Below are 15,341 nucleotides of genomic sequence, written 5' to 3'. Positions count from 1 at the left end.
GCTAGTGAATGTATAGGTTAAGATACTTGCGTGGATAATTTGGTTGGTTAAAAATACTGAAAATTTTGGCCAAGAAAAATAAATCAAAACTACAACCTATTAAGTACATGAACGCACGGTCCCTGGTATAACATGCAATAAAAATTAGGGTTTGGTTTGTTATTTTAATTTACACATCAGTGTGGTCACTCTTGCCTCATTCGCTCAACGTCTTAAGTTAAAACACAACATATCCAACCATAACATCAAAATATGACAATATGTACTTCTAATAGTTACTCAATTTGAAATTTGAATTCACATACATATATTTTGTAACCTAACTACTTTAAACAATAATTATTGCTAAAACATATGATCGATTTACATCTAGTTTAAATCACTCATCTTTAATTTTTCATTATAGTAAAATAACATATATAATTGATTTACGAAATTATAATTATTCATTTTTATCCAAATTTCGGAATCAAACTATACTTTAAACTAAGCGATGACCCAAAGTTCAGAAATTAAACTATAAACCTTGAACGATGAGAGATATCATGACAAAGCTGCATATATATTAAGGGCCCGTTTCATAACTATTTCAATTTTAGTTTTTAGTTTTTAGTTTTCATTTTTTGTGCTAAAGTATAGATAAAAATGAAAGTAAGAATGAGAGTTAGGATGAGATTGAGAGAGGATGGGAGGGGAGGATGAGAAGGAGGAGTAACAAAAGTGAAAACAATCTCATCTCCTCTCATCTTCCCTCTCAATCCCATCTTCACACTCATTCTCACTTCCATTCTCCCTATTTTTCTTCTATACTCTAGCCAAAAAAAAAGAAGAAAAAAAGAACTAAAACTAAAATTGAAATAGTTATTACTAAAGAAAAATACACAATGTAGTTCAGAATAGATAAACATGGAAAACGCAAACGAACATTAATTCTTAAAATAAAAATACATATATTTATGTTCCGAGAGAGAGACTAGATGCAGATCTAGAGATGCCTACCTCCAAGATTTACCCGATCGACTTTCTCCACTTCTGTGTATTGTCTGGAAGAGTGAGTGCGTATGGACTGGATATAGAGAAAAGGTGAGAAAGAGGATGAAGGTGAAGGTGAAGGGGAGCACGGATATATTGAGCCTCCTCAGTTTTTTGTTTCCCCCTATTTTATACTCCCCCCCACACCCACACACCCCCCGGGCCGCTTTGGAGCGGTTCAATGAATGAAGCATGATTTCGACCAAAAAGGGGAGGAGAAGATGCAGGGAGTTTCCCCTCTCTTTGCCTTTTTTGTTTCGGAAAGCGTTTGCAATGGTATGTTATATTATTATATTTGCATCGCCAGAAAAATGGCGCGTATGGCTTATAGGAGACCCTTGTCTTCTGTTTCCTTTCCTTTTAGAAAAGTAGTATTCCTCTTCTTTGTCATTTTCTTCAAAAGAAACAAAAAAGAGCCCCAACTGACACAGTTCCCATGACGATATGCAATGTACGAAGGAAAGTCTAGTTTTGTTTTGATCAATGGTCCTTGTTACGCTGAACGCATCAAGCATCAAGCAACACGCTTTTTCTACAGTACATTCATTCATGTACTGAGTACAAACAAACACTTTAAAATATATTATATATTCAAAAGATGCAGAAATTAAAATATTCAAAAGCGAAATAAGTACCTTTTTAACATGAGACCATCTGTTTTAGTTTGAGGTTTCGAACTTTAATTCCGTTTTCAAACTTGCTGAATTCTTGGGATACATGCCCCTCTCAGTCTTCTAGTTTTGATTTTTTTAAAATTATAAAATATGTAAGAAATTGGTCTTCGTCTTTTTTTTTTTAATAATTAAGAAAAAGTCTTCGTCTTTTTTTATTTGAAAAATTAAGAAAAAGAAGAGAAAATCTTCTCCTCTTTTCATTAAAAACAACAAAAGAAGAAAAGAGCAAGTCTTTCTCTTTTTGGTTGCTATTACAATGGTGGCTTACTATATATATGTCTTTCTCACTTGCCTCTTCCACACTGCCTAAACAAACTTCCTTTGCATTAGTTTTTCTCACAGAGTGCACCTTCTCCTCACCTCTCTCTCTCTCTGAGTAAACAATCACACTCACAGATTGCATCTTCCTTTGCATTATATGTTTTCATTGCTATTATTTTTGGCTAATACGCATTTCGTTTTGCAAGAGAAGAGGGAACTAATTTAATTAGTTGTGAAGGCTGCAGATTTTGCTTTCAAAAGCAGAACACCCTCCCTCACTTCCTTTACATCGACTGAAGATTATCCGCACTCCCCTCCTCAATAATGGGTTTGGGAGGAGCACTCATTCACTTTGTGAGAGAGTGCATCCATAAGTACGTCTACTTTTCCAAGGCTACAATTGCATCCAGGGTATTTATCTCAGAGATACTTTTAAATGAAAGTATAATGATGTATTTTAAAGAGCGCGATTCAAACTAATTTCTAATCAATTTTCTTTTTATTTCTACACATGTATATAATGTAGGGTTGTTCCTCTCTCTCTCTCTGACATTTTCACATATTATTACTTACGCTTAATCCACAGTGGAGAGTCATCAGTACCATATATGCTTGCAAGATTTTAAGTATGTTATGAAGAAATTTCTAACATATCGCAATCCTGGCCCACTTTTCCTCCTGCCTAAGGGTAAAATGTTTGGACATCCCCCATATGCTCCAATCGTCTTGCCAAGTTGGTTGTCTGAGAATGACGTCAACTACTAGCTAGCAAATTTGAGGTACACCTTTTAGGCCTATTATGAATTTTATTTCAACGATTCCAACTGTGTACTCTTATAGCTAGTCCTAATTCATAGATGATCATTACAAAAAATTAGATAAATTGAATGCCATTAAGGCATTTAATTGTGACCAAAGAAATAAATAAATACAGTGTTTAAAAAAAATACTAAAATGACATCCATTACAGTTAGGTTGAATCCCCAATACAGTTAAAAATATTTCTCTGACATAAACTTAGATTAAATAAAAAAGATTAAGTGCGTGTTTAATAAAGTTTAATAAAGTCTAACTACCCTGAGTGTATATTGTAGCCTGGAAACATACAGGTAATTTTGGCACCACTTGGTCACTTTATAGTATTGGGTTGTTGGTCCATCTTTCTCAAAACTTAACAGAACTTTCTGCTATGTGAAGAAAACTTAACTAAACTCTCTGCTATGTGAAGCAAACGTACAATGGAAGGACCTTGAGTGACCTAATCTGACTATCCAAATTACTCAGTCCATATTCTCTGGATATTCTAGTGAATTGCAGTGATGAGTCTGCATTTAAATTCAGAAAAATTCTGCACGTTATGTTTGGGTGCAGCTTCCAGAAATCCACAACTGAATCTGATCACGATCACCCGATGAGGAAGAGGTGCTTATATCAAGTGATGAGAAAATTATTAGTATTGAAACCAGGACTAGCAGCTAGGAAACAGCAGTGCCCAAAGCGGACAATATCGTGCTACGGCATAGCCGATTCTGGGATGTGACAATTTGACCAAAATACCCCTACTTCAAGGGTAAATTCGTAATTTCACTTAAATAATTTAAATAAGGGATTAAATTTGAAGTTGGGGTGTTACAAGAATTGCAAAGTGGATATAAGGTAAAATGCCTAAGAAGTGACAGATATGGAGAATTCATGTCAAATGAGTTTCTTGAGTATTACAGTGAGCTTGGAATACAAAGGCAGCTGACAGTAGCATATTCTCCTCAGCAAAATGGAGTAGCTGAGAGAAAGAACATGACTGTGATAGAGATGGCAAAGTCTATGCTACATGGAAAGGGTTTTCCTTATGAGTTTTGGGCAAAAGCTGTTAATACTACAGTATATCTACTCAACAGGTGTCCTTCTAAGTCTCTTAAGAAGGTGACACCATTTGAGGCTTACACTGGAAGAAAGCCAGGTATTGCACACTTGAAAGTGTTTGGATCTCTATGTCATGTGCTTATCCCTTCAGCACTAAGGCACAAGTTGGAAGAAAACAGTCACAAATGCATTTTTGTAGGCTATGGACTCTGTGAAAAGGGGTACAGATTATATGATCCTACAACTAGAAAGATTATCTTGTCTAGAGATGTTTACTTTGATGAAGATGCCTCATGGAAATGGGAGAATACCAGTAATGCAGAGTTGAGAATGCCTATGCAAGTTGAAAACCAAGGTAATGCAAAACATGAACATATGGTATTTGATGAACCAACTCAATTCTTGGATACTCAAATGCAAGTTGAAGAAGATATAATACCTCAAGATGAGGAAATACTTGACAGGTCTCAAGTTTTCGATCACACACCTCACAAGTGGAGGAGCATTAATGAAATCATGGTACAATGTAACATGTGCATCGTGGAACCTGAAAGCTTTGAAGAAGCTAACTTGGATGAATCATGGAGAAATGCAATGAAGGCTGAATTAGAGATGAATGAGAAGAACCATACATGGGAATTAGTTGACAGACCATTTAACAAACCTATAATTGGTGTCAAGTGGGTCTACAAGGCCAAACTTAATCTAGATGGCACTGTACAGAAAAACAAAGCTAGATTGGTGGCTAAAGGCTATTCACAAAAGCCTAGAATCGATTACAATGAAACATTTGCCCCAATGGCAAGGCTAGACACAATCAGAACCTTGATTGCTCTTGCTGCACAAAAGCAATGGAGTTTGTATAAGCTAGATGTGAAGTCTGCCTTTCTCAATGGCATTCTAAAGGAGGAAGTCTATGTTGAACAGCCACAAGGCTATGTTCAAGAGAATAAAGAAACCAAAGTGTACAAGTTGAACAAGGCTCTATATGGACTGAAAGAAGTTCCAAAGGCTGGTATGATGAGATAGATGCCTACTTCAACAATGCAGGATTTAAAAAGAGCACTAGTGAAGCTACTTTCTATGTCAAAACCAATGACGCTTCAAGTATTATTATTGTCTCACTTTATGTAGATGATATTATCTATACTGGTAGTTGTTCCAAATTGCTTGAAGAGTTTAAGCAAGATATGATGCAACACTATGAGATGACAGACTTGGGTTTGTTGCATCACTTTCTTGGCATAGGAGTGGTACAAACAGATAGGCACATTTTTATTCATCAAAAGAAATATGCAATGAAACTTCTTGAGAAGTTCAGAATGAAAGACTGCAAGTCAATGGCAATTCCACTTGTGGTGAATGAGAAACTGTGCAAAGATGATGGAAGTGAAGCAGCAAATGAAAGTGAATATAGACAGATAGTAGGGAGCTTGCTTTATTTGACTGCCACAAGACCAGATGTAATGTTTGCATCTAGCTTACTTGCTAGATTCATGCCCAATCCCACAAAGAAACACATGGGAACTGCCAAAAGAACTTTGAGATATATACAGGGCACACTTGATTTTGGCATTGAGTTTGTGAAAGGGAAAATAACTACTCTAATAGGGTATTGTGACAGTGATTGGGCAGGGAGTGAGGATGATATGAGAAGCACCTTAGGATATGCTTTCACACTAGGCTTAGGCATATTTTCTTGGGCTTCTATCAAGCCAAACACAGTGGCTTTGTCCACAGCAAAAGCTAAGTACGTGAGTGTTGCAGAAGCAACTTCACAAGCTAAGTGGCTAAGATTTGTGCTTGAGGATTTTGGTGAAGAACAAGTAGAAGGTACACCAATCCTATGTAACACTTCTGTTATTACAATGGCAAGGAATCCAGTTCATCACCAAAAAACTAGACATATCAGTCGGAAATTTCATTTCATCAAGGAAGCTATTCAAGCAAAAGAAATTGAGCTAATCTACTACAAGACAGAAGATCAAATAGCAGATATTTTGAACAAGGCTCTGCCTAAGGATCGCTTCGTTAGTTTAAGAAACCTACTTGGTGTGAAATCAGCTAAAGGATTAGAAGGGAGTGTTGGAATGTAATCCTGCAGCTGCTTTCTTGAAGCCAAATTCACCAAGCTCTATTTCTATCATTTATGTTTATGTTATTTGTGATGTAATTAGAACCATTGGATCATAGTCCAGGTGGATTCTCTTACTTAAATTTGGGATTACAAGTGTAAACACCTCATAAGGTGACAGCTGCAATTCAGTTAGAGAAGAATCTCTCTTCTCTCTCCTCTACCGAGTACACTATGTAAGCCAACTGTTTGTGAAAATGCAATACAACAGTCCCTTCTCATTTTCTCTTCTTCTCTGAAAATTCTCCATTTCTCTAAAATATACAAAACAACCAAGAATAATAACATGGCCTCAGAGCCAGGTTTGATTGGTTGCTGGGTGTGAATCTGTGAAAATTGAAAGCACAACACTTCAAAGTCACACAAAAGCACTTTAAAGTCATGTGATCGAGAAACGCATAATAGAAAGTTTGAAACAGCAGCAGCAGCATACAAAATACATACATATATAGACAGCCAATTAGTGAAATTTTGCGATGAAGTCATGAATGTGTTTGTTGATTTCATCAGGCCTTTCTTGGTTGATAAAATGGGCAACTCCTTCCATTACAACTACCTCTTCCAGAAGAGGCACATATTTCTTGAACCCACCTTTGTGTATGAAGTCCTTGGTGCCCACAGAATTATAAGTTAGGTCCTGGTCCCCCACAATAAACTTAACTGGAACTTTCACTTGAGCCCCAGTCCATGCAGCAGTGAGTTCCCAATTTCTGCAATGAAATGGGAAATAATAAAGAAACAATCATTACCATTAGATATTGGAGATCAAAGAAGAAAAACTCTTTCTTCCTAAAATTAGTTTGTGCATATGAAATTCAAGTAAACTAAGTCTAAAGGAAATTACATACAGGTCCAAGTTTCTGTAGTAGTTTATTCCCCCAGTGAATCCTGTCTTCTCAAATTTGCTGGCATAGTAGTTGACTTCATCCTCAGACAACCAACTCGGCAAGACGATTGGAGCATCTAGGGAATGTCCAAACATTTTGTCTTTAGGCAGGAAAAGTGGACCAGGATTGCGATATGTTAGAAATTCCTTCATAACTCTTGCAGTACCTATCTTGGCAAACTCAGCTTCTATCACTCCTGGCTCCTGTAACATGAGTAATTTGTCTATCATTTCATAAGCCAGAAGTTAAATTTATGCAATATATATGTTGCTTCTGAACGTTTACACACTTCACACTAATTTGATCAATGTTCCTTATTCACAATCTAGCAACACGATTTTTCTACAGTACATTCACATACGTAGTACAAGAACCTCAAAATACCACTCGTTGGGAAGTACTCAATGAGTCAAATGTCCCACTCAATTAGCAACAAGATTTTCCTACAATACAAACACCTTGAAATACCCCTCGTTGGAAATCACTCAACGAGTGGTGTCCTGCAACCTAACATGAGAACATTTCCATGAAATTTCAACCTTCAAAATAAAATTTTACATTAACTAAAAAACTAAATGAAGTAAAATTTTCTTCATTTTCTTGGCGAGGAGGAGTTGGTGGGAGTGGCTTACATCAGGAATGAGGCAATCAAAAGGTGTTCACACAAGCCGAAACTGTAATTAAGGACGATGATTGCTACCCTCTTTAAAACAAGACTTAAAGAAAAGGGCCACAAGGCAGTGAGATTCAGATTCATTAGATACATGGTCGTTTTCAACTAATCAAGATTATCCCCTTTAAATTAATCACTTGGAATAGTGAGTCCAGCAATACAAAATGTTGTAACTCTTTGACTTAGAGATTAAATAATAATAAGCAAGATGCATTCATTTGTCTCTCAAGTTAAAGTTGCCACACAAATTCCTTGTTCTTCTTTCTCTTTTTCTTTTTGGCCACATAAACAAAGCCCTAAACCGAAGTCCTATGATCTGAATATCCATACCTCCAACATCCTCGGAATTGATTGAAATTCCCCATTTCAATTGAACCCAGAAAAAGAGAGAAAAAAAAACACACAAACTTGACTTGCAGATATGATACATGAAAACAGGTGGCAAACAGATTGCCAATTAATGGGACACAAAATTTCCAAACAAAAAAATCAGAAAAATTAATTTAAAAAATAAAAATAAAAACAGAAAAAAACAGGGGACGGATGAGATTGAACCTGAAATCTGCACATGTAATAGTCATCCCCATAAACAGCTTTTAGAGATTCAAGGTTCTTCCTCTGAGGGTTTCTAGGCCGGAAAGCCACGCTCATGTTGACCAAGGCTTTGACCCGATCCGGCCGGAACAAGCAGAGGTACCAAGCAATGAACGCACCCCAGTCGTGGCCCACCACGAACACCTTGTCATGGTCGGGGGCTATGGTATCCAGGAGGGCGATGAGGTCTCCGACCACGTGGAGACAGGTGTAGCTGGTGGGCGAATCGGGCGCGTCCGTGTCGCCAAAGCCGCGGAGATCCGGCGCCACGGCTCTATAGCCGAGGGAGGCCAGGGCTGTGATCTGGTGGCGCCAGGAGTACCAGAGCTCCGGGAAGCCGTGGATGAAGAGGATGAGTGGGCCCTGTCCTTTCTCGGCTATGTGCATGTTTATGCCATTGACTTGGACTGTTCTGTGCTCTATGCCGTCCATCTCCGCCATGAAATTCTCTGTTTCTCTCTGTTTTTCTCTGTATGGGAGGAACTTATCAGTGATTGCTTAGTGTTTGGTTGTATTGTGTGGTATCCTGTGGTCAGGCCAAGATTTCACGTGTGTGGGGTCTCTTACAAATTATAAAGAATTATAAATACGAACTCACAATACATACGAAAAGTAGTGTATATATATATTATATATGTCAAGAATTATATTGCTTATTAATTGCAATCATAATCATTCTTAATAAAAGGATAATATATTATGAGGGAGAAAAATTGCAAGAGATAGTCAAAGAATAGCGATTTAGTAAAGAGGAATGCTAGCAACCTTCTCTCTAACTTTCTCTTTTGGACCTTCTTCTTTTATTTATTTATGATAAGTTGTTATAAAACTAGAGGGAGAAAATGTAGAGAGAAGTGATATGCCAAAGATAAAGCTTCACTATGTTTATTCATGTCTTAATCTTTGGTAGAACCACCTATTTATAGGCTTACAAGATAGGAGATTGAATACCATCATTTACAATATACCTATAGGTTACAAGCACTAATTACAAATACTTAGTGCATAGGTTACATAAAATCCAACGGTGGAATACTAAGAGGTATGGTGGTCATCCACCAACTCATGCATTTACAACACTCCCCCTTGGATGTCCACCATACAATGACATAATTCCCTCATTAAAAACCTTACTTGGAAAACCCAGTGGGACAAAACCAAATCGAAGGGAAAAAGAGTGAAACTTTCTTCTGAATCATTGATATGGTGTTGGATGAGCTTATATTGCCTCGTTAAAACCTTGCTAGGAAAAACCCAGTAGGACAAAAACCTAGTCGAAGGGAAAAAGAGTACAACAAGCATATGTCCTGTATGTAGTAGAATGGGGATGCTCCCCCTCATTGATATCTCCCCCTGATTGATATCTCCCCCTGATTAATATCTCCCCTTCTCTGATTTGAGCAATACAAGCAACATTGTCTTCATACATGATCATCTATCACGTTATTCGACCTGCTTTTCACTTTTCAAATGATTGAAATATTTAGGAGCATCAACAACTAATTTAATAGTTAGAATATGTTACAACAATATCAAATTTGAATTCAAAATACTCAAACTCTTAGTGTTAACTCTTAATTAAGAATATTGTGGTATTTTATATCCTTCAAGAGGTTGCTTCATCCGATATATCTTAAATATTTCATAAGCTTTGAATGATTTCCATGTACCATATAGTCTTAATAAATATGCATTTAACACATGCTATAAGTTTTGCGTTAAAGTAACAACCGCACTTATAGAAATGTGGATGCATTTACGATGAGATTGGAGACTAAAACCACATGTCTCTCCCAGGAAACCTTATGTCATATTAGTGATCTTATTTCACTTCACAAACACCAATTTGTAACCTTCATACTGAACATTTGTAATTTGGTGTTTGAGTTATAGGTTCAATATGCAACTCTTCTTATTTAGTGATAAATGGAATTGCCTATTTCCATTTTTGGCCAATCACTTAACTTGTCGACATTCATGAAACGTGATTTAATATAATCATAGCCCTTGATGATTGTAGTAGCTACTAATAAACCAAATGTATCATCGATTTGTGATCCCACAATTCTTATGTGCATGTGCATGTATAATTTATAATCATCTCATTGCTTTGGGGTACCAATGCCTCTTCAGGGGCTTATGTTGTCACTTATGGGACAAACACCTCTTTTACAATGAATTATTTAGAATATGTGGATCATAACCTCCTATAGAGCGTTATTTTTTTTATAGGGCTTGAATTTTTCAAATAATCTCCACTTCTAGGGAGTTAAGTTTTTAGAACCTATATTTTTGTCATGCTTCAGGCATGCATTATATATATAGTCACCATGTTAATGGATTGTGATACGAGAATATCAATCCACGTTAGCATATGTACAACTTATATATGCATTTTCTTGATAAGACAAAAGTGGATTGATTCAACACTATTTAACGATGTTCTTCAGGAACTGTCATTTCTCCCCCTAACGGCGGGAAAATTATCTCAAAATTTAGGAAAATAAACTCACAGTCGTTATCAAATATGTGACCATTTTAGTAGGCACATTCAGTAAAACTGGTGAAGTGATCCATAATTAGATGTTGTATAGGCTCACAAATATCCCCTTGAATTATTTCAGGAAAGATGGCTCAAAGTCAATTTTTGACTGAGATGATCTTATGACAGCTTTTATTTGTGAGCGTTCTTTGTAATGATATTGTTGGACAAGACAATAATTTGAGTCTTTAAACGATGTCCTTACAAATTTATAAAAATCTTATGCATCATTGTGGGACATGGATTGCCAAGATAGTCATGTCACAACATAAAAGTTATTCGGTCAATGAACTTCTAGTTCATGACATCATAATCTTCAACTATAATAGTTGTGTAATATTGGGGCCTCAAGAACTTTTGGTTCATAACATCATAAACTTCCTACCCACAAAAGAAAGTAGGAAGTTTCTCCAATAGACGCCTCTGGCTATCAATATTGGGGCGGTAATACAAAACATTACCATTGTAAAATGAAATTAATTAATAACCTAACATAAATAAAATAAAATATAATAAAATAAGTAAAGTGGTATAAACAAGGAATAAAATAAATCAATTAAAGATTATGAAATTCCAAGATAATCCAATATTAATGTGGATTCAATATGTAGATAAAACTACAAGTTTAAGAATTGGATTTCCAACCAATTCAGGTTCATATAGGCACAAATAAGTAATGAACTTCAAGTTCATATATAGTATTAAGATCCATGAAAAACTATGAACTTCAGGTTCATATCAATATATATTCGAAACTTCAGGTACGAATACGTAGATCTAAATAAATTGAATTAATAGTTGTGCTTTGAACTTCATACTCAAATCGATGTATATGCACTCGAAACTTCTGGTTCAAGTTCTTGACATATGTAGGCCTCATGGAATTCTGATTTTGATTAATACAAAATCGAGGAGTTTTATGTCCTTATGTGCTCTTTAAATTCGCGGAACTTCACGCCCTAAATTATTTGGAATCAAAGAACTTCAGGTCCTGATTCAATCAAAAAGACTTTATATCCTAATCTAGTTATATGATGAGGATCACGGAACTTCGGGCCCCTGATCTTTTGTATAATTCAAACTCATCATAATAATTAAGATCATACTTAAAATTAAATAAACAAACAAATAAAAACAAAAACATGGCATTATATTCATGTGTAATAAGAATAAGAATTTTTTTTCTTAAACAAGCATGATGAAGTCTGATGGTGAGTACAAAGAAACTCTATACTATGTGATGACTCTAGCTCATATAAGAATAAAGAAAATTCAGAGAAAGAAAACATACCAAGAGCAATGTCGTGCTGATAACGTGTTATAAAACTAGAGGGAGAAAATGTAGAGAGAAGTGATATGCCAAAGATAAAGCTTCACCATGTTTATTCATGTCTTAATCTTTGGTAGAACCACCTATTTATAGGCTTACAAGATAGGGGATTGAATACCATCATTTACAATATACCTATAGGTTACAAACACTAATTACAAATACTTAGTGCATAGGTTACATAAAATCCAACGGTGGAATACTAAGAGGTATGGTGGTCATCCACCAACTCATGCATTTGCAACATAAGTGTCATTTTCTTTACACTTAAAACAATACCATTAATGCATCATACAATTTAGTTTTTGTTTTCCAAGTTTACGCTTTTTAAATGTATTGGCTTTTATATTTCCTTCAATTTATTCAAATTTTGTTATAACTTCTTTAGCATATTGTTAAAAAAATAAATAATAAAAAAACATAAGAAAAATCGTCATATTTTTAAAAAATAAAAATAAAGTTTGTTTCATGACATTGTTGCCATCTTTATTTTGTTTTTAACAAAACACGCGTTCTCTTTGGAAAAATTAAAAATTAAAAAAAATCAGTTTTTTTATTTTCTTATTTAATTTTTAACAAGGTGGTAAGAAAGTTATAAATAAAAAAAAAATAGCTTGTTATTAAAAACAAAATTATACATTTAATAAAGGTAAACTTGAAAACAAAAACTAGTTTGTGTGATGCATTAATGACATTGTTTTTAGTGTAAGGAAAGTGACACTTGTCTTGAGAAGAAGAGAGAAGGTCCAAAAGAGAAGGTTAGAGAGAAGGTTGCTAGCACTCCCCTTTAGCAAATATCTTTAAAGCTTTTCCCCCCATTAAACCCAATAGAAAGAAAAAATCAAAATTTCACAAACTAAAAAAAACCTTAGGTCCCCTCATGTATTCATATCATACATGAAAAAATGTTTTATGTAAAAATATTGACTATGTATGAAAAATGGTTTTTCGGAATAATCATTTTCTCAAGATAATTTTTGGCGGCTTTTATTCCTTACACATCAAATAAGAAAACTTGATTTTATGGGATTTTAGTATGAAGTATATATTGACTTAATGAGCTATCATTTTGAGCACAAATCGTATTTTGCACTAAACCGATTTTTCATATTTTGATTTGGTTAGAATTTGATTTTCTAGTATTTTTATTTGAATCCAAATAGGGGGTACTTCTTTATTTACATTGTAAACTTAATTAAATGAACTAATGTATGTAATAAATGAAAGTAAAAGGACAAAGACATTTACTTAAATGTTGAAAATGGAAATAATGTAATCTATACACCTGGAGTGCATCACTACCAGCTAAGCAAAGGGGCAATTTGAAGCACCTCGTTGTACCTTAATAGATTCGCCATGTGGGTACATATCAAAACGTAAAGTATTTTAAATAATATATATATAGAAATACATAACAGTATATTACTTTTAAATTTAAAAAAATTGAGTGGTATATATATATATATATATATATATATATTGATAGAGAATTATAGAGTGGCACAAAAGGAGTGTTTGTTTGTTGAGAAAGAAAGTGAGGAATTTGAAGGTGACAACTTGCTAGAAAGAAAGGTGAACGACGTAGATGAGGCTATCGTTAATCACGTGTCCACTAGAAACCAACAAATAACAAATAGAAATTCTTTTTTTTCTAAAACCATTTTTGGGTAGGCAATTATAGGTTTTCCAGTAGGGGTGGGCATCGGGACCGGAACACCAAACCGAACCGGTGAAAAAAAACTAGTTGACCAAAAAAGTCAACAAATTGGATCGAAATCGGATCGAATGGGTTCCAATCGATTCCGATTCTGGTTTTACATTGCACCACACCGAACCGGACCGGTCATATATATATGTTTTTTTATGTACAAAATTTTAAAATCTAATGCCATATTTTAAATTTATAATCACTATTTGTCCAAGTTCAACCTCAAAAAATTTCTAAATGTATGAATTGGATTATTTGTTAATTTTTAATCCAAAAAAATATGTTATTTATTATAATTTTTTAAAAAAAAAATTTAAAAAATTTAATTAATAATTCTGTTCAAAACCGGACAGTAACCGATCAAAACCGAACTGGCTAGTTTTTGAATTTTTTTTTGCCTAAATCGGACCGAACCAGACCGGTTAAATAGTACAGGTTCCGGTTCCGATTTGAGGTGACAACCGCACCGCGCCCATTCCTATTTTCCAGTTTCGTGAGATTCTCCAATAAGTATTTAAGTTAAGTATTATTTACATACTTTTAATATTGGCTGTTGAATTACATTTAAGATACTAACAACACATTTAATGAATGCAATCTAATTGCTGAGATTAAAAGTATGCAATCAATCATTAACATAAAATACTTATTGAAGAATCTCCTTACAAGTTTTCCCCTATAAAAAGCAGCAGTGCACAAATAAAAATGATATGTAACTAGGAGTTATCATTAACACGGTGGCTGACCGTGTGGCACGCTTTGGCCTGAACATTAGCATAGTTATCACTTGGTTCAAGGAACCACCAGATTTTATTATTGATCTTTTATTTGAGGATTGTAACTAGGAGTTTTTCCGGGGCTGCTCAGAGGGAGAGGGGGGGGGGGGGCACTCTACCAGAGGTAAGGCTCCTACTCCCGCTTGCTGTTGAGCGGGTACGGCTACTTTGTTAGCCCGACGTTCGAACCCATTGGTGTAGAGACACTCGCCTAATCCTTGATGACAGTGCCCGATTTTTGTACTTGTTACTCTCCTTATCAATAAATACTATCGCCTTTATTTATAAAAAAAAAAAAATGATATGTTGATATTTTTTTAATTTTCGAATAGACCTCAAATTAATATAATTGAACCAAAAAAATTCATCAAGTGACCTTGTTCCGATCATTTTCCTTCTTAACAATTAAGCAAGTATTTTACAGTGTCTTACACTTTACCAAAATGGAAATTCATATTGTAAAACGAACTATAATTTTAAAAAAACTTGTTATCACTAAAGATTGATAAATTTTGAGAGAAGGGGATGACATCAAATTTGAAGTGTTTAGGGATTTCAAATTTTTTTTTTTTTTTTGGGTGAAATGATTGATTTGGACGTGTGATGATATCAACTAACTCTTAGTCTAGAGGTACTTTATTTTATGAGGTCCAAAATTCGAATCTTCCACTTCCATTGAATTTTTTATAATAAAAAAAAAAGTAGCGATAACTAATAAGAAATAAAACCAAACTAAATTAATCCGATTCAAAATTACACTGTTTTAGTATGAAAACCAAACCAACCTGTTCTAATGGTTTTGGTTTGACTATGGTGTTTTGCCCACGCCAACAGAAAATTGCAAATTATTCAACAAGCTTTATTTTCGTA

At 34.7% G+C, this 15,341-nt stretch overlaps 1 protein-coding gene across 1 annotated transcript; it reads right to left on the bottom strand.

Annotated features, from left to right (window-relative positions):
• LOC18793467 (epoxide hydrolase A) lies at positions 6,154-8,672 on the bottom strand. The gene is made up of 3 exons (XM_007222702.2): positions 8,077-8,672; positions 6,810-7,051; positions 6,154-6,671 (listed from the first exon to the last, which is right to left on the bottom strand). Exons 1-3 carry the CDS (start codon positions 8,554-8,556, stop codon positions 6,422-6,424), a joined length of 972 nt encoding a protein of 323 aa, XP_007222764.2. The 5' UTR covers positions 8,557-8,672; the 3' UTR covers positions 6,154-6,421.

The sequence above is a fragment of the Prunus persica genome, chromosome G1, assembly GCF_000346465.2.
Source record: "Prunus persica cultivar Lovell chromosome G1, Prunus_persica_NCBIv2, whole genome shotgun sequence".
NCBI lineage: Eukaryota > Viridiplantae > Streptophyta > Magnoliopsida > Rosales > Rosaceae > Prunus > Prunus persica.
Note: the sequence above shows the minus strand (reverse complement) of the source record. Positions and strands in the feature narration are given on the sequence as shown.